This window comes from Sarcophilus harrisii, chromosome 4 (assembly GCF_902635505.1).
Source record: "Sarcophilus harrisii chromosome 4, mSarHar1.11, whole genome shotgun sequence".
NCBI lineage: Eukaryota > Metazoa > Chordata > Mammalia > Dasyuromorphia > Dasyuridae > Sarcophilus > Sarcophilus harrisii.
The window spans coordinates 28,965,225-28,985,170 of NC_045429.1; the positions used below are offsets into that span (position 1 = coordinate 28,965,225).

At 48.8% G+C, this 19,946-nt stretch overlaps 1 protein-coding gene across 2 annotated transcripts in view; it reads left to right on the forward strand.

Annotated features, from left to right (window-relative positions):
- Window positions 1-19,946, forward strand: part of PIK3R3 (phosphoinositide-3-kinase regulatory subunit 3) — a 54,817-nt gene that overhangs the window by 22,999 nt on the left and 11,872 nt on the right. For both annotated transcript variants that reach the window (XM_031969198.1, XM_031969199.1), the window contains exons 2-3: window positions 14,179-14,290; window positions 15,565-15,663. In XM_031969198.1, coding sequence (XP_031825058.1) covers window positions 14,179-14,290; window positions 15,565-15,663 — 211 coding nt within the window. The remainder of the gene's footprint in view (window positions 1-14,178; window positions 14,291-15,564; window positions 15,664-19,946) is intronic.

The window sequence follows — 19,946 nt, forward strand, 5'->3', positions numbered from 1 at the left end:
TTAAACAACGCAGAAAGCCAGTTGTCCTCAGGGCCACAGCAAAGGAAGCATTGGTCTTGTTGCCCTCTGCCCTGGTCTGGCATTGGTCAGAAAAGCAAGTGAGTTCTGATAAGCTGGGGAAGGTCTAGCAGCCTGGATGGGGAAGAGCCTTGTACTCCTGCCCCACAAGTATTAACAAAAGGGACTGAGGTTGTCTAAGGCCTGCAGACAGACCAGCCTGTGAGTGCCAGGGCCCGTGAAGCCTGGCTTTGGTGTTTGAGAGGCTGTCCTGTGGACAGGAGTGAGCTTTGTTCTCTTTGATCCCTTCTGGAGCTGAGTGGGAGCCATGATGGGGAAGGCCAGCTCAGGCTGAATGACTCGGTGAGCAGGCCACTTGTCACTGCCACAGGCAGGCTTCTTGTGCTGGGCTCTTTGGGCTAAATGCCCTCCTTCCCTCCTGCTCCTTTCTCCATGCTCTCAGCTCCTCTGATGATCTCTATCACCAGGGAGGGACCTCTCGATCCTGAACAAGGAGAAATGCTCTCAGCCAATCCCGAAGGGCCCCTGCTGACCAGAGAGGCTTCTTGCAGAAAGTAAGGCTTTAGCGAGACTCCAAGGGAGACAGGGGAGTTAAGAGGAGACAGTGGAGTGGGAGGGTATTCCAAGCAGGAGGCCCAGCTGGTGCAAATGCCTGGAGCTGGGAGCAGAGCCAGGAGAGCACATTAGTTGTTCATGCAGCGCTCCTGGTTTACTGTCCTTTCTTGCTCAGCCATTTCTGAGCCTGTTGGGCTGGTCTGTGGACCTCCATGCTGGGCCAGGCCTCCTGGGGAGCCTAGCCTCATTACTGTGGTAGCTCAGCAGAGTCCCTGACCCCGAAAAGGCACCAGGATGGTCTGAGGTTGGTGATGTTCCTCTTGTCAGGCAACAGGGTTTTCAAGCACTGAAATGATTCCCCAGGCAAACAGGACTAGCTTCTCCTGCTTTTAAATCTGTTGATAAGAACCCCAAAATTTACTTTTGATTACCTAAAGAAAATTTATTTATGCAGGGAAGAGCTGGTGGTCTCTCCATCAGGCTTTGCTTTATTTTTTCTTAGAATTCTGCCTTCGGGGATACAGCTTGCCCATAATTCCTGTTCTTCCCTCTCTCATTATCTTTTGTTTGCGTGTTAAAAAGACAGTGTGGCACAGTGGAAAGACCGGGGGAACTCAGCTCTGCCCTGTGGTCCTGGGCCTCTGTTCTTTCTCTAGAAAAACAAAGGGCTCTCGCTCTCTGTTCTCCAAATCTGCCTGGCCCACGCTCACCCCCGGCGGAATGTCAGCTTCCTGCTCCTGGGCCCCTCATGTGCAAGTAATCACGTGGAATGGAATGGCCAAGCAGCCTCTGGTCTCGGTTCCCTCTCCAATCACAAGCTGTTTGTTCAGAGGAGATGTGGGTTTCCAATCAGAAGCTTTGGATCTGAATCCGGAGGCTGGCAAGAACAGCACGTTGGAAAGAACTGAGCTTACTCAATCCCCTGAGAAAAATCTTCCCCTCTGGGCCTCAGTTTCCCCACCTGTAAGAGGAGCCCCTAGACTGTGATCCTCTGGGGCTCAGGGTTTCCTGAGGAGCTGGGGGTCCCCATTGTGCTCCCAGGCCAGAGGCTTTGTTCAATGGCCTTTACTTGCTATGAGGCTGCACCATTGCCTAAATTACAATTTCTGAGTCAATTAAAAAGTAGATTCAGCAGTTTACATTTTTGAATTCTGATCATTGTTTCCTTCAGTGATTTCAAGGTATTTTGGATTATTAGAAAACTGGTCTCTGATGCCAGATTTGAGTTTTAAAGCCAGAAGCGGGTTTGCTTTATGATTAATCCTACTAGGCTCATTATGAACAGACCTAATGTTTGGGCATTTCCTTTTAGAGGGGCAGCTAAATTAAAAAGAAGTAAAGAACCAGCCTTGTAACTCTGAAAAACCGTAATCATGGTGGCCACGTCTCTGGAGATAAACTCAACACTGGGTTTGCTGAGACCGAGGTTCGTCTCAATCTACCTGGAAACGGCCCCGCTCCATCCAGTGTCCGCAGCCAAAGTGTGCTTGCCCCCAACCTGGCCGGCATTGGTCCCTCTGCCTTCTCCATTCAGAAACCGGTCTTGCCCACAGCGATGATGACGCTGGGTTTGGGTTTGGGATTTCGCTCTGAAAGCAGGTTGGCTGGCGGGGCTGAGAGAAATCCGAGGTTGCTGGGAGCAGGCTACAGAGGGTAGGCTAGCTTCTCAAACGACTTCTGTTCTGCAGGAGTGCAGATTCTCCTGTCACTCAGTGAGGCCTGCCATCTAGGCCACAGAGCCCAGGTCCAGGGCACCCCCTCGCAGATGCAAAGGGATGCCAATGAGCTCCATCACAGGGTCCCGTTCCCCTTTTTGCTTGTCAGAAAAAGCTCTGAGTTGCCGAGTGGGTGCCTAATAAAGTCAGAGCAAAATTAAGAGGTACGCCCTCCTTCCTCTCCCTCTCCCCCAAAGTTCTAGACTCAGGAAGACAGAAGTCCAAATAACTGTTGCTTCTTGTATTATTCCTTCCCTGGGGAAATCTGCAGCTAGGCCTCTCCCACGTTTGAAGATTCTAGCATATGAACGTCCTCGTCAGGTTCTAGGTGTGTGATTCTGTCGCTGCTTTTGGAAAGTGTTGCTGCAGTTGCTAATAACTTCTGGAAATCCCTTTGAATTCATAGTGTGCAAGCAGACGGACGGAGATGGGGGTCAGTGCCTGGGCAGGGCTCTAGCTCCCGTTGGCTGATGGGCCCAGTCTGAAGGCCCTCACTCTCGAAATGGGGGCGTCCCTTTGTCCCCATGTAGCGAGAATACAAAGACCACTTTTGTTTTAGAAGCAAGCGGTGAATGCTGATGCTCACTTGTAAAAGGAGAGCAGGCGCAGGCTCCCTAGTCGCCCTGGATTTGGCTGCCACGGTTTCTCTGTGTGCCTCTGGCTGGGTGCTGTACAAGTGCCCCCCGCACTGGCAGAAGAGGGGAACCGCCTCCCGAGAGCCCCAGGAGCAGCTCAGTGCAGACATCTCAGAGCCTCCACCTGCATCCTTGAGGCCCGGGGCTGTCCGCCATCTGTCTGCGGCCCCTCTGCCCAGGAGAGGGATGGCACACGCCACATATCCAAAACAGGCCCCTGCCTTTGCCCCCATGGGCACCTCACCCCAGTCTTCTTATTCCTGTCGAGGACTCCCCCATCCTGGTTTGCCATTCTGCAGCCTCTTTGCTTCTCCACCGGCCCGCCCCCCCAAGTCCTGCCACTGTCGAAGTCTTACAGTAGTAAGTACTAGCACATTCGTTATCTCCTCCATAGAGGAGGGACAGCTGCTGCCTATTCCTCTTTGTACCCCTCACATGTGGCACACAGGAAGGGTTAACAAGTGCTTGGTAACTCACTCAGCTGATTGGTGATTCTCTGCTTTCCTGTCTCTTGCATCTGTCTTATGTGTCAACCCAGGATCCATCCTCGGGCCAGCCCTTGTGCCTCTCACCCGGACCCTCCCAGGGGCCATTAAAGCTTTCTTTCTCTCTCCGGTTCATTCTCCACGTAGCAGTGGCCAAGCTGATCTTCCTAGAGCCCAGCTCTGTCCACAGCTCAGTCTTCAGGGGGCCCCATTGCTTCGGGGTGTCTTTACCATCTGGATCTTGCCTCCTTTCCAGGCTTACTTCCTACCCCTCTCCTCATGTGACCAGAGTCCAGGAGAAGTGCTGAAAGGTCGTGACTGAGGGATAGGAAAGAGTGAGTCAGCGCCGTCCGTTTCATTACAGACGATTCGTTTGGGGACAAGGCGAGGGAAGGCTTTCGCAGAGACCCCTGTGAAGAGCCAGGGCTGCTGCGTCCGATGCCAGACTCAGGGACCAGCATCTACTCCGCGCCCACTCTGAGACCAGCCGGCGCTGGGAAGCGGAGCATGCGGCGTGAAACCCGCGCCTGCCCGGACTCGGTCAGGGCTTTGGGCTCTTTTTTTTTTTATTTTCCTTTTAAAATTGCTTTGGAGTAGTTATTGGGATAGGTGCAGACAGAGCCAGAGGGAGAGAAGAAATACGGAGCAAAAACGGTTAGAAGGGTATTTCTACCTTCCTCTATATTTTAGTTATCAAGAGAATTCTTGGCTGTACTTAATGAACTCAAATGGCCAGGCCCAGATGAACCATATTCGGGGGGCATGGAAAGGGCTGGCCGTTGTGGTTGCTGAGCCATTCAATATCACAGGATTGGAGAAAGGCACATCCCTGATGGTAAAAAAAGAAAGTGAATAGAGTGAAGTCATTAAACCACAGAGCAGTGAACTTCCTCCAATCCTCGGCCAGTTCTAGAATGTGTTAGAAATGGAAGCAGTGACTGGCCTCCCCCTTCCAGACCCACTTCATTTCCTGTTGTTGGAGTTATTGGGAGTGGAACACGAGAGGTTCATCTGGGGAATCGGGGCGGGCAGGTGGTGGTGTTTCTGCTACGGAGGAGGAAACCAAGGCTCGTTCAATGCCGTATAACTAGTGAGGAGCCGAAGTGGGACCAGATTCGGGTCTTCTGGCTCTTTATCTGAGCTAATGGTTTAGAGAAGAGCAGTGCGACAGGGCCTTGGCTGCCCTTCTAACTGATGGGAACCGGCCTGCAAGGTCAGGGGCAGCTAAGAGAATAATGAGGAAGGGAAGAGGTTGGATGGGCCATCCTCAAGGCTGAAGTTGTAACAAGTCTGGTCAAAAGAAAATGTTTGAGCTGGATAAGAAAGGAACTGACACGGTGGAAGAGGTGCCAGCAAGGATTTGGATCATCTTGTGATTCTGCATGTGCTTTTCTGGAGACCATATTACAACTGTGGCTTCAGTGGGCTTGCAGGCCGTCCAGATCATTTTCAGATGAGCTACTGTTTAATCAGTATTTCTCCATCTTCTTAGATTTAACCCACTGTTCTAAGAACTTTTAGATCTCAACTCTGTCATTCTATGAGTTAGCTATTCTTGTCAATTATATCATCTGCAAAATCATTTATCATTGACTTTATCAAAGTCATTAACAAACAAATTGTGCTAAACAGCACAGATCCAAGAATGGATTCCTCCATCCTGGAGATCAGCAGCACATTGATATTGAATCGTGAAGGGCTACGTCCACGTGGCCAGTTCTGAATCCATTTCATTGTGTTTACATGTGAACCACCTCTCTCCATCCTTTCCACAAAAAGAGTCTAATTTAGTTCATTAATTGCTCTCCTAAAGCCTAAGTTAATTATATTTATAACCATTTCCCTTCATCTGTCAGCTTAGTACTTTGTTGAAAAAAGGAAACAAGATTAGTCTATCCTGACTTGTGCTTGAAATAGTCATGGCCCAGTCTAGAATTCTGCTCCCTGGCCTCTGCTTTGCAGCCTCCTTGCCCAGTTCAGTGGACACAAGTGCTAGGCCTGAGCCTTGGGGCCTTGACTTACCCCTGGCCAGCAGCCTGAGCTCTTACCATCCTGGCTTCCTTTTGGTCGTGGACTTCCTGTAAGTCTCTGGTCCTGGCCTTCCAGGGCAGAGGGTAAGGTAGGGCATCCTCCTGGGACCTTTTCCAGGGCTGTGCCGTACCTTTCTGTTCCTCCTCTGAGATCAGGCCTCAGAACCAACTTCTCAGTGGGGTGGGGAATCTCCTGTGCATTCACATCGGTCTCTTGAGACAAACGCCACTTGTATCTTTGTGCCTTTAGAATTTCATGCCAGATTGATCCCTGTCCTCTGTCACACACTTGGGGATGGGGGCCATCTCTTGGTAGGGCCTGCTGAGCTAGAGAGGTCCCTGAGAGCCGAGCTCCGCCACAGGGACAGACGGACAGAATTCCAGGCAAATGCGGGCAAAGAGCAATATAATAAGGTGATAGTCTCTGGACATTGGAAAAGAGGATGTGCACTCGTAAGTCTGACAAAGGAACTTGGTGATGTGAAAAGTGTAAAGACCAAACTTCAAGATATTAGTCTGAGAAGCTGCCCAGAGCAAAGGACTAAAATTTATGAAACAGAAAGAAGCCCAAAGTTTCATTCACCAGGAAATGTCGTGACCGGAATGTAGTGTGCTACAATGTATGTAGTATACATACACTGAACAGTATGCTGAACAATGACAAATAATACAGTTGCCAAAAGAAAATCCTTGACATACCAAGAAATAGACATCTGAATTGTGGAGAATCGCTACATTATGTGAAATTAAAGGAAGGAATGGCACATGATATTCTAAAAAGCAAAACTAATTTGTGACCTAAAACAAGATGTCTTAGAAAGCTGAACTCAATTATCAGTAAAATAAGATGGGTTTCAGCTACAAAGGAGGAATTAAAATCATTCCTTAAAAAGAAATTAAAGCTAAACGATAGAACATTAAGCAGTCAAAGTTTACAAGAAAATTCCAAGCAATGAAACCAAATTTTGCATCTAATTATAGCTAAACAAAGTTAATTTTTTGATTAAAAAAAAAAATCTGTTCATATGATTTGTGAAAGAATTGATGTCCTTACAATAGGAGATCATTATTTTAGAGGGTGTGATTCTGTAGAGAAAAACTTTTTGGTTCCACTTGTGCCAGGCCTGGGGTGAGGGAGTCAGGATAAGATTTTTACAGGCTTGAGTCTAGTCTTGGGAAATGTGAGAGAAAGAAAGGTCAGGCCCCAGAGCTGGAACTGGATCAAATTCAAGGAAGGGGCAAGTTCTGAGGCCACAGAAGTAGAGAGGCAGAACAAGGATCCTGTAATAGGGTGGAGGGAGGGGAAGGCCACTCCTGGCACCCAGAAAAGCCGGCATAGACATTTACGAAGTTCCCACTATGGGTCAGGAACTGAATGGATCCTGGACCGTGTTCCTGATCAGTGAGCGAATCACAGACTGTCAAGGACTCCAGAGGCATCTGGTTCATCCTGAATCAGGAAAAATCAATAAGTCAACAGGCTTTCGTTAAGTGATAATTCTACATAAGATACTAATGGGGTGGAAGGGCCCAAGAAAGGCTTCTCGCAGAAAGTGCAATTTTAGCTGAGACTTGAAGGAAGCCAAAAGGCAGAGACAATTCTCTGTACTGGAGACAGCCAGAGAAAATGCTCAAAGCAGAGATGGAGTATCGGGTGTGAGGAGCAGAAAAGAGAGCAGGGTCCCTGGAGCGCAGCAGAAATGTGGGGAAGGAAGGTGAGGGAAGCAGCTAGGGGCTTTGAACACCAAACAGGACTTTTTATGTTTGATCCTGAAAGCAAGAGGAAGTTACTGGAGCTGATTAAATATTGGAGGCAGGGGGAATGGTCAGATCAGATCTGCTTTTTATGAAGACCGAGCGGACAGCTGAGTGCAGGGCTATCAGAGTAAAGAGACTGGGGGCAGGCAGGACCCCCCCCCCTCCTTCCCCTACACCTCCAGCAGCTGCTGCAGTAGCCCAGGTGTGCAGTGATGCAGGCCTGCACCAGGGGTGATACTCAGAGCCAAAAAGGGGGCGAGCATAGAAGGATGTTAGCAAGGTAAAAGTGACAGGATTTGGTAACAGCTTGGGTGGGGGCAGGGGAGGCAAGAGTTGTGACTAGAAAGGTGAAGCTCCTTGGAAGGAAGAGCAAAGTTAGGGAGAGGCAGGGTTCGAGGGAAAGATCACGAGCCCTGGTTTTGACCATGTTGGATTTCAGAACTTCTCCATCCACTTTCACCAATGCACACCATGGCCGTTAAAGCCTAGGACCTGTGACTTATGTGCATAAAGATAATTGAGTGCAGGGAGCTGGTGAGATCACAAAGGGAAATAGTCTAGCGAAGGGAGCCTAGACAGGCTTAGGAGATGCTCACTGAGAGCCAGTGCATCTGCGTTGAAGGGGCCTAGAGGGAGACTGGAGGCAGTCCCAGAAACCTGGAAAGAGCCTTGCTGGGTTCAAGGAGCCCTTCTTCAGTACAGTAGGAGGAAATGCACGGGGGAAGAATGAGCTTGTGGATGTTTATGAAAACAGTGGGATCACTTCATACCCCAGGGACTGGCTTTAGGTGGGGGAGGGAGACTGAACATTACATAATAGACCCAAATGTGGACAGATTCAGTTCCCAATTAAAAAAAGATGGAAGAATGGGTAAGAAAACGGAGTTTGTTAGTTTGCTGCACATAAGAAACACATTTAAGCAGAATCCAAATGAGGGGATAGAGCACAAGGCTGGTATGTGTCCTAGAAACGAGGGGGATCGCAATGATGAGTTCAAGTCATGCGGCAGCACAAATGGATGATGTCAATAGAAAAAGGCTGTTATGATATTCTGTTTATAGGAGCCATAGAAAAATGAAATGCTGCCACTGCTAAGTCCACAGCCATTGGCGCAGTCAGCTTCCAGATTTGTTTTTGAAAGCGAGGGGAATTGCAAAAAGAAAGATGCTGAGCAATAACAGCTAACATTCATTCAGCGCTCATAGGTTTGCAAAACCTATTATCGTGTTTGATCAACACAACAACCCTGGGAGCGCAGTGCTATTATAATATCCCTTTTTTTTTACAGACGAGGCTCCAGTATCTAGTCAGTATCCGAGGAAGGTTTGGACTCAGGTCCTAACTCCCAAGGCCAGCTCTCTATCCACTAACCCATCCACCAGCCTCTAGAACAATTACAGAAAAACATTAATATTCCTCTCTGAGAACTGGGTCAATCTATTAGAAAAATCAGTTAGAAGGAAGCTACAGAGTGATGAACAGAATGATGGAAAATTTGTTTTTGAAAATACTATCGGAGATTTCTCAATGAGACTATTAGGGAATATGTGTATTTTTCAGCATTTCATGGAATCTTTTGCAAAAACTGAATGTGTGCTAAGGCTTGAATCATAAATAAAAGACTTTTTTATAGCTTTTAATTTACAAGATATATGCATGGATAATTTTTCAGCATTGATAATTACAAAACCTTTTATTCCAACTTTTCTCCTTCTTCCCCCTTTTCCCCTCCCCAGATGGCAGGTAGACCACTACATGTTAAATATGTTAAAGTATATGTTAAATACAATATATGTATATATATCCATATAATTATTTTGCTGTACAAAAAGAATTGGACTTAGACTTAACGTAAAAATAACCTGAGAAGGAAATCAAAAATGCAGGTGGACAAAAACAGAGGGATTGGGAATGCTACGTTGTGGTTCACACTCATTTCCCAGAATTCTTATGCTGAGTGTACTGGTTCTATTCATTATTGAACAAATGGAACTGATTTGGTTCATCTCATTGTCAAAGAGACCCACATCCATCAGAATTGATCATAAGTATTGTTGTTGAAATATATAATGATCTGGTCCTGCTCATTTCATTCAGCATCAGTTCATGTCAGTCTCTCCAGGCCTTTCTGAAATCATCCTGCTGATCATTTCTTACAGAACAATAATATTCCATGATGTAATGGGCTGAAGCTCGAGTTGATGCACTGAGGTCCCAAGCATGTGAGGCTAAATAGCAATTGGACGATACTCTATTAATATATGCTTGAAGAATGGCCCCGCCCACTCTATGCAAGTTTTGATGTGTTGTATAGGAAATGACATAGAGACGATTTTGGTGGGTGGAGAGGGAGAGGCAGAGAGATTGGTCGGGTTCGTGTAGTGACAGTTCTCACTTCCTATCGCTATTCCCCCTTCACCTGCGCAAAGAATAAAAATCTAGGATTTTCTCTTAACCTGAATTCCTGACTCCTGCTGATTTTAAAATATGCGGTCATCACACCATAACATTCATACACCACAATTTATTCAGCCATTCCCCCACTGATGGGCATCTATTCAATTTCCAGTTTCTGGCCACTACAAAGAGGGCTTCCACAAACATTCTTGCACATACAGGTCCCTTTCCCTTCTTTATAATCTCTTTGGGATATAAGCCCAGTAGTAACACTGCTGGATCAAAAGGTATATGCACAGTTTGATAATTTTTTGAGCATAGTTCCAAATCGCTCTTCAGAATGGTTGGATGTAATGAATAAAAGCCTTTATCAATATTTTTTAAAAGTTTAGAAAAGAATGAAAATAAATGAATCATAACTATGGAAAGAGAACGTTTTAACCAAGGAGAGAGAAAAATAGGCAACTTCAAGTATGTGAAATTAAGAACTTTTGCAGAAACTGCGTCAATACCAAGTGATTTGAAAACCTTGGACCAGGTATCTCTGAAAGCCCTAGATTTGGTACAATTCAATAAGCAAATGTTAAATGTCCTTGATGTTCATGGTGAGGTGAGGAGGACACAAAAAACAAACATTCAGGAGATTTAATATTGTGCAGAAATGATTGTAAAGTAAAGCAAAGAGACTTCAAGAGTCAGTGCCCACTGAGAATAATCCTTCACCCAGGTTAAGGGCGGAGGGGAGGGAATTACATTCCCCAAGATGCTTTGTCAGAGTTCATAGAGTTTACCCTAGATTTATCTGGAACATAGCATAAAATATCAGATCTTTTTAAAAAATGTGCTCACTGGTTTTGCTGATTCCACCCTCCTCACTTAAAAAATATCCAACAACAATCTTTTCTGTAAGGGATGGCTCTTTGGAAGAGGGAAGGGGATGAAATATAAGAGAAATGTAGGCAAAAAAACCAAAAAGATATCAATCCAAATCTTTTTATTTTTTAAACCACTACTTTAGAATCCTGATAATGAAAACAAGTAACCCATTTCCTGTCTTAAAAGACTCAGGCAGCAGAATGACATATCTTGTGTTTGTTTTTTCTTTTTTCTTAAACATGGCTAACATATTGGTGTTTTTGCTCACCAATCCACGTTTGCCTCAAGGGTCCTTCCCTACCACCACCAACAAAAACAAAAGAAATGAGGTTTATTGAAGCATTTTAAATACACATTAGAAAATAGAAGGAATGCTAGAAGAAACATTCAGGACAGCTTTGAAAGTGACATTGAATTTATTATAGTAAGCTTTGCATAATAGAGATTTGTGGCTTCGTGTACAATCTTTTCCTTTTCTGTAGGTGAGAATGCTAATTTTATTTGGTGTGAAGTTCAGAATTTTAAAAGGAAAAAAAAAATCCAAAATACCCCTAAAACATTTTGTTGTAGCAAAGAACAAAATGGGTTTTAGTTGATTGGGAAGACTCAAGTGGATCTGACCTCTCATGCATTCCCTTGAACAATGCCGTTCATAATCCATTCACGCCTGCTCATCACTTGTCCATATCTTCCCAAAACTTCTTCCTGAGGGTTTGCCCAACATACTGGAAGCCTTCTTACTTTTCTTCCAACATCTTGAGGATAGGTGTGGCTCCACCTGACCTCAGTCACTCTTGCCACATGACTGGCCCATCTTCCCTTGCTGTAAACTATTTTGTCTCCTTCTTTTCTCAAATGGAGCTCCTCCTGGCTCTGGGTTTCAACCAATTTTTCCCTCACCATGCACCTTCCCGTTGCCTACTATGAGATGCTCATCTTCAGAGAAGATGCTCATCTCTGATTACATCATCTTCTCTCCTTCTCTCTACTACTCATAAGCATCCAGATAAGTTTATGCTAACCTGACATTGCCCCAGGCAGTTATATGTCTCTCCATTTGACAGATGAAACAGATGTTTGCTGAAGATGATACTTTCTGAAATCTTTTGGCTTCCTTTCTATACTCATTAATTTACATGGGTTTAACCCTGAATGAAATTATAACATTTAGTGTCAGTATCATTTCTGTTGTCCATTTCTCAGTTTTTATTTTCAGTCATTTGTTGAAATATTTCAGGGCTAACTCTTCTTACTTAAATGCCAAATCTTTTCTGATGACTATTCTTTTTTATTTAAAATTTTTCTTAGCTCTGACAAGTCAGCAGCTTCATTGTTCACAGATAGCTGACTTAGGAATACCTCTGATGTCCATAGTAAATATTTTTCTATCTTTAACATTCCCTGTAGTTGTGTTTGCTGCTTATAATATCCAAAACCTATTAATCCTTTTCTCTTTTTCTTTTTTTTTTTTTTTAAAGAATACATTCATGATCAAGAAGCGAAGAATCTGCTAGTTTGGGGCCTCCTTCATTTTTCTTGAAACACTTCTCTCCACATTTTTTTGAAATCTTGACCACATTTTCATGAAATCAAGTTCTCATAGAACTTCTGGACCTCGTTGTCCTTGATGACCAGTATTAGATCATAAATTATAAGTATTTTCATGGTAGGCTTTTTGCAAATACTAATTAATTATTACTATACTATAGCACGTGATGATTCATAAAATAATATTTCTTGTGACCCATTTTTCCAACTCCTTTCTTTGCTTCTTCAAGATGCACCGATGAGTCATCCTTCCATTGAGCTTCACTGTCCTTCTTCTAGTTTTATTTACAACAAATATGTCATCATTAATATGATTCAAGTCCTCTTGCAATATTTCTACTCATTGGTCCTTGGAAAATAATTAAGTTTGTAAATGGCCTAAAAGCTGTGGTGTTCTATGATGGACTTAGTTCTTCTCAGCAATACACTGAATCCAAGACAATTCCAATAGACTTGGGATGGAAAATGTCATTTGCATCCAGAGAGAACTATGGAGACTGAATGATAATGGAAGATTATTTTCACTTTTTTTTATGTTTGCTTTTTCTTTCTTGGGTTTTTTCCCTTTCTTATTATTTCACAACATGACTAATAAAGAAATGTGTTCACAATGATTGTACATATATAACCTATATCAGAGTGCTTACTATCTTGAAGAAGGGGGAGATAAGGGAAGGAGGGAGAAAAGAAAATGTGGAACTCAATCTTACAAAAATAAATGTTGAAAGCTAAAAAAACAAAACAAAACTGTATTGTTTGAAACCTCCCTCATCCTCTTCAGAAGCAGAAAGGGATACACAAGAATGAGAGTAATATATTTTTTTCATTGGTTCCCATGACTAAAAGCTATTTATCACCAGTTGACTTAATAAAGGAGAGGCAGCTGGGAGAGTTGAGGGTACCAGTAAACAAGGGCAATCAGGAGACATCGTGTAGGAGATATCTACGGAGCTGAGCCTGGAAGTGAGTCCAGTATATTGCAGAAATACCAGAACAAAAGAGATTATAAGTATTTTGGTTGGCCCCCAAGGAAAGACCAAGGATAAATGGGGAAAAGTTACAGAAAGACATATTTAGGCTTGGCAAAAGGAAGCTCTTCCTTACCCCAACAGTGGGCCCTGGAGGTGGCAAGCAGAAGCTGAGGGTCACTTGCCAAATATATTGCCAGGAGTGAGTGGAGACCATCCAGGCCCAAGGGAGCCTGTAACGGGGCAGGACTCTTCCAGCTCAGAGATTGGAGTGTAATTCTTTGGTCATCATCTCAAATGAAAAGAAACAGTCATACTTTTACAGGGATCTGTTGGAAAATTGAGGTTTTAGGAAGTCACTGCTTTTTAAAGTGTTTTAAAAGTTACAGCTAACACCTGAGTTGCCATGGAGCTTTTATATTCCTGCCCTTTTAAGGGGCCTGTGGTTTTAGGGCATTTGAAAGATCAACATCTGATCTGGTGGAGTTAAAAAAGGAGATTCTTTTCAGGGAGGAGGAAATTAGTTATTCCCAAATTACTCCTGATCCTCCAGCAAAACGATAGGGTGCCTCATTTTCCCCAGTTAGTATAAAATGCCCTAGTCCAGGAAGGACGAAGAAATCCTTAGAATAATATAGAACAGGACCTGGAGATCCTAAGGGTCTGGAAGTTCAGCGTGGCAAAGCAGCTCTCAGTGCTGATGTCATTTTGGCCACGATGGGCCATTCCATGCCAGTGGGGCCAGTTCTATGGAATATGCAGTGGGTAGAATGCCATGGTGTGAGGCTGCCAATCACAAGAAGAGGAGCCCGAGGGGTACCTGTCTGCGGGGCGTTAGAGAAGGGCCGATATGTGCAGTGGAAGAGACACAATTTTACTCCTCACAAGGCGGGAGTCCAGGCAGGGTAGGGGTGCAGAAAAACGGATTTCAATATCAGGAGGTCCTGCCTAAAGATGAGGACTCCCCTGATGAAGAGCGGTCCCCGTGAACTGCGCCTTCTCGTAGAGCCTGAGAGTGCCCCGGCTTGGCTGTGAGTGGCCTAGAAGGTCTCGGGGCCTTTCCAACACTTTCATTTCTGGCAGATTTTACCTGTACATTGGTTGGTTAGTGGGTGACCTGAGGTGAGGGAAATCGAGAGTCGGCAGCAAACAGTCTGTGGCCCTTAAATCCTTTTTGTTTCTTCTCTTCTAGCTCTTCCGCCAAAGCCGCCCAAATCCTTGACTCAAGCCGGTGCCAACGGCCTGAAGGACAGTTCAGGGTTTTCCCTCCCTGACGCAGAGTGGTACTGGGGAGACATCTCAAGGTGAGCCAGAGCACCTGGCACCCACTCATGTTCCCGCTCTCCTTCTGGAAGATGGGGCATGGGATTTCAGGGTATCCCAAGCCACGTGGAGACCTTCACACTTGGAATTCGGGGTTCTTCCTATTGGTCAGAGCCGTCCTTATAAGAGCTTCTTGGGTCTCAGAAGACCTGGATGCTTCTCTGCAGTGATCAGGGAATCTCCAGGGCTCTCTTAGCTGGAAGTGGCTCCTCCCAGTACTTGTCTTGGAGCAGAGTGGAGAGGAGGGGGCCCAGGGGGTTGGGCTGGTGGAAAAACTTGCCTCCTGTGGCCCACAGTCATTGGTCACGTGCTGTTTTGGCTTCCACATCAAAGGAGGACTCTGGGCTTCCTGGGGACGGCCGACAGAACTCTGGTGCTCAAATGTTTCCAAGGCCTTGCTTGGACATCTCCAGAGTAGAAAGGCTGACTTTAGTTTGGTTTGGTTCAGGCTGGGCTCACATCTGTGGAAGGGAATGGTGGAGTCAGAGCATCTCCCATGTGGCCATCCAGCCCAGCCCGCACTGGGCGGGCGGGCCCCGAGGAGGGAGAATCCACCTTGGAATCTGCTGAAAATTCCCAGCTTGTCCTGGGAAAGCTGATTGGGGTAGAACTTGACATTTCTCTCTGTTGACCTTCCTCTTCTTACATTGGGTCCAGTGTCCTAGACTGATGAAAGGGAGTTTTCCTTGAGTTCCCAAAGCATTATCTTGCTAACCGTGTAAGACAGGTGGGCCTTGGTCACAAACTTGGGCCCTTCCTTGGGGTCCCGTGATTGCTGGGCTAGACTCTGCTACCTTCATGTCCTACCTGGCCCACTTTGGAGGAATGGAGCCTATCTTTAAACTCTTGAACCAGAGGGCAGTGGGCAGCTCTGAGCTGCCCACCCTTTTGAACCCGGAGCTTCCTTGGCTCCCAAGATGTCCCCAGGCTGCTCCCGTTGCTTGAATAGAGCTTTCTTTCTCTACAGCAGCCAAGGGGGCCGGCTGCTGGCTCTTGGGAGGCTGTGCAAGTTCAGGCCTGCCCCACAAAGCCCCAGAGGCTCCACAGAAACAATAGCCCCCCACCTCCCAAGCCTCTGAAATCTGAGCCAGTTCAGAAAGCAGAGTCTGCCCTTGGATTGAGCAATAGAGCAAAGAGATACTGGGGGGGGGGGGGCAATGAGGTGCCTGAGAGATGAGGAGAGCTACCAGGACAAGGGGGGGCTCACCGGAGGCCTCTGCCCCCCTTAGACTAAGCCCCGACCTTTTTTCTCCAGGGAAGAGGTCAATGATAAACTCCGGGACATGCCCGACGGAACCTTCCTGGTGCGAGACGCATCCACCAAGGTGCAGGGAGACTACACGCTTACTCTGCGGTGAGCTGGGGCCTGGGGTGGGGAGGGGCCTGCAGGGGGCAGTGGGGCCAGCGATCGGTTCCTCACACAGCCTCCCGCCGCTGGCAGAAGTCTCGTAGGTACTGGTTGCCCCCTCCGCCTTTGCCCCCCACTTGCCCCCCGCCAGAGGGCCTCCTTCCCCATGTTATCTCCTGTAACGCGCGGCTGAGGTTGGTGCCCGTGGAACCTCCTCCCCAGGACCCTGCAGAGGCTGGGGGGCAGAAATGAGAGCCGGAGTTCGGACAAGGTGTGGACGGCGTGTGAGAACTCCAGGTCAGGGAGCTCCCTGTGCTGATGCAGCCACTTGGGCTTAAGGCCTGGGTGGGGCCCTGAGAAGGGGGGAACGTGGCCAGGTGCGCCCGGCCAGGAGGGCATGGGAGGAGAGGCGGTTATTCAGCACCGACCACACGCCAGACACTGGGGCGCCTGCCAGGGAGCCATTCCCAGCGGGCGCGGGCCAGCGAGGTCAGCCCCTCCAGGGGAGACCTGGGGGACCAAGGGCCGCAGCAGCGTCCTGGAACCCAAGACTTGGTGGTGGTGGCCAGCTCTCTGCTCCCGGGGCCACACGGCCTCCCAGGCCACCGCCGAGATCTCGGAGCCCCACCGCGCTCGCTCCTCCTCGGCCGGGAGCCGGCAGCTCATGCCCCCCTTGGATGGTCCGGATATAGGCAGACTAATGAGAAGGGGAAAGCCCCAAGGTGTGTGTGTAGGGGGTGGGGGGGCTGCCGTCCCTCTCAGGCCCCTTCCTGCCTAAGGCTGTGATTCACTCTCTCTGTGGGAGGAGGCTGCACTTTCTGGGGCGAGGGGGCTAGCAGTTAAGGTGTTGCTCTGATTGTGAGGCTACTTCCAGCTATTTGTCAGGGGCTGAGGGAAGAAGGGCCACCTCCGGAGGCCTCCGTGCTCTGCTCCCAGCCGTCCTCTATCTCCTTCCTGGCTGCATGAGTGGGTGTGCATGGGGCCAGCCCCCTCCCCCGGAGCTCCGGCCTGGCCCTGGCCCCAGTCTGAGGCCTTCCCAGGTCCCCCGCTTCCTGTGCGCTCTCCTGGTCAGCATTGCTGGAGACGCCGGACAATTGTGGGCTGGACAATGGCAGCGCTTCCTCCGGCTGCCGGATTGGGCTCTTTAAGGAGCACAAAGGGAAACCGGAGGCGGCGGGGCGAGGGCTCTGTAGTCTTGACTGCCCTGGGAAGAGACAAACTTTTTCTCTTTCCCGACAGACAGTAAAGGGGGTCGGTGGCAGGCCCTCTGCCGAGGCAGGCGCACTGGGCTGGGGGCTCGCAGTGGCCAGGGCCGGCCCTCCTTGCCCTTGGTGCTCTTTGCCTGCAGCCACGCTCCTTGGGAGGGGCAGGAGCCGGGATTTCCCTAACGGCACTTGGGGACCTGTGTGGAGGCATCCCTGCAGACAGTATTCAAAGGCTGCTTCCTAGTTGTGACAGAAAGAATGTGTTCAGTTCCATAAGCACTTATTAAACACCAGCTGTGTACAGAGCATTGTACTAGGATGAGGGTCTCACAGAATCTCAGCGATGGAAGGGTCCTCGGGGGCCTCTAGGCCAACCTGTCCCTGAATGCCAGGCCTATCTGTCCCATCCACCCTCCTTGCAGTGGCCCACCAGGAGCTCACCGGCCTGGGGGCAGTCGGGGTCCCCGGACAGCGTTCTACCCTCTGAGATCCCGCCACCCAGGCCACTCTGCTCTCACAGCATCCTCCTCGGGCATGAGGCCTTGAGACTCATGTCAGCCCAGTCCCTTCAGCCGGTTCCCGTCCCTCCTGATGCTCAGACCCAGCCAGGGAAGGGCCCTGTCGCCCTCCTCCTCTATCAATCTGAGGTTTCTCTTGCTGTGGCCCAGGCTCCTCCTCAGTGCCCGCCCCGTGGAGCAACCTGAGACGGGGAGACATTAGCAGAGAACAGCAGTCTGTCTGTGTCACTGCCCCCTGATGAAGACTCGGGGACCTGCCCATTCCCGTCAGGCCTGAGCCCGCGTGCCTTTCCCTCAGCCCCTCCTGCGTGTCCATCTCCTCCCTCCACACCTTTGCAGGACCTGTGTCCCATGCCTGGGACGCTTTTCCTCCTCCCTCTCATCTCCTAGGCTCTCCCTGCCTTCTGTCAGGCTCAACTCCAGGCCCGCCTCCTTCAGGAAGCCTCTCCTGACTCCCCAAGGCCCCCAGGTGAATGCTTCCAGTGAGGATGGACGGCCTTTCTCAGTTGTAGAACGTGTCCCAGCTTCCTGGCACACATTAGGAGCTTAATGACTGTTGGCTGTGTGTGATCTGTTTACCTGAGGTCTGAGTGCTCTTGGAAGGCCAGAAGCCTCACTTGCTCGACCTCCTGCCTCCTCCTGCCTCTTTTGAGACTAATAAGAATGAAGTCAGGCCGGAAACGGCCTCCGAGCTCGGGGTGACTCTCCTCCCTCCACCTCCTGGGCCAGAAGCTGCCCCATGGCCCCCCTTACAGGAATCTGGAAGCTTTTGCTCGCACGCTATTAGCAAAGGGAGCTGGCTGGCTGACCAAGGGCCCATTTCACCATTGTGCAGCCCTTTCGTTAGGAAGAACTTTCTTTATATTCGGCAGGAGTCTGCTTCTCTGTACCTGCTCCCTGGAGGAAGCTGGGGACCCTCACTGCATAGAACAGGGACTGCCCCTCCCCCCCAGTCTCTGTCCTGATCTGCATCCCTCCGTTCCTTCCCAGGCTCCATGGCTCCTTCCTCTCCTCTGACTTCACAGTCATTTCTACAAAGAGGAGCCCCAAATCTTCCTCCCCAACTAGAACCCATTAATGAGCAGAGGCCTGAGGGGTATCTCCATGTATCACTCCCTCAGACTTCTTAGGAAGGAAATTGTGGGCTTTGGAACCAAGAGAAATCTGGATCTGAGTCTCCATTTCCTCATCTGCAAAGTGGGTATAATTATAGTAAGGCAAGGGAAATTGGCACATAAAACCCACATAAGTGATCTCCACTAGAGAAGTTTCCTGCTGGCCTGGCTTCCTAGTATTAGCTGTACCGGTGCCAACCCTCGGACCCTCCTGGCAGTGCTCCAGAACCCTTGGTGTGGCAGGGCAGTGCACACCCTGAGGAGAAAAGTCCCATCTCTAGAGCCCTTGGCAGGGAGGGAGGAAGCCCTTGCCACAGGGCTACCCTGGTCAATGGGGAGGCCCTCGAGCCCCTCTTGGGGTGTCCTTCCCCTTCCTCAAAAATGGAAATGAGGGGAGGGGGCCGAGTTTGGGCACCTTAACGGCTGCTGTGCCATGTTTGGCTGCGATTGTACACTGCCCTGCAGTTCAGTCTGAGATCCAATGCCAGTCAGATGAATGGGAATTGCAAAAGCCAAAGCTGGGGAAAGAGCTGAGTGGTGGGAGAATTGCACGTGTGTGTTGGTGGTTTAAGTAGTCATTTCTGGGAACTCTCAGCACCTCTGTGACAAGATAACGTGACAATGAGCAGAGTTAATTACCCCAGCCTCCGTCATTCTGGGAGCTTAATTAACAAGGAGATCCCGAGCTGGGCTCCTTCCCTCCATTATCGGGCAAGAGCACCTTGGGCCACATTTGGAGATGCGACTTCTGGGCCCTCTCCGGCAGCCTTGGCACCGAAGGACCCCCAGGGTCTTCTTGTCGGGTCACACCCCGCCCCAGGCAATGACCAGCGACTGGGAAAACGAGCCGAGGCGGCGGGGACGTCCATCGTGGCGCTGGAACTTCTGGGGACTTTGGGGTTGAGCTGCTGGAGAATGTCGTCTTTTGTCCCTGAAACGCTCCTCGTCCCAGTCACGCCCCCAGTGCCGCTCACCATGCGAGTCCCTTAAGGAACGACATGCAGACGTCAGGCTCTTTGCAAGATGAAATGAGGGAGAACCTTATTCCGAACACGTCTCTGGTTATTAATAGCACTGATGGCACAAACAGGGAGCTAAATGAAGGCTCGCCCAGGAGCTTTGCTGCTGACATCAGACTGCAGAGCAGAGACCCGAGGGACGAGGGATTCCTGGGGGACGCTCTGCTGGGACACGAGCCTAGAAACGGCGCCAGGGTTCCCAGTCGAACTTCACGATCGCCCCTAAGAGTTTGTCTGACCATCCACAAAGGAAAAACCAAGTGGATGGTAGGTGCTAATTGTCCAGATTGTGCTGGACCACCTTCAGTGTATCTGTCTTGGACAGCGGCGAGCTGCCCTAGAACTGGGGGAGAGGAAGAGGAAGGTTGGAGGGTTTTGGGGAAATAGCCAAAAGCTCTCAGTGCCAGAAGCTTGTCTCTGAAAGGCCCATCT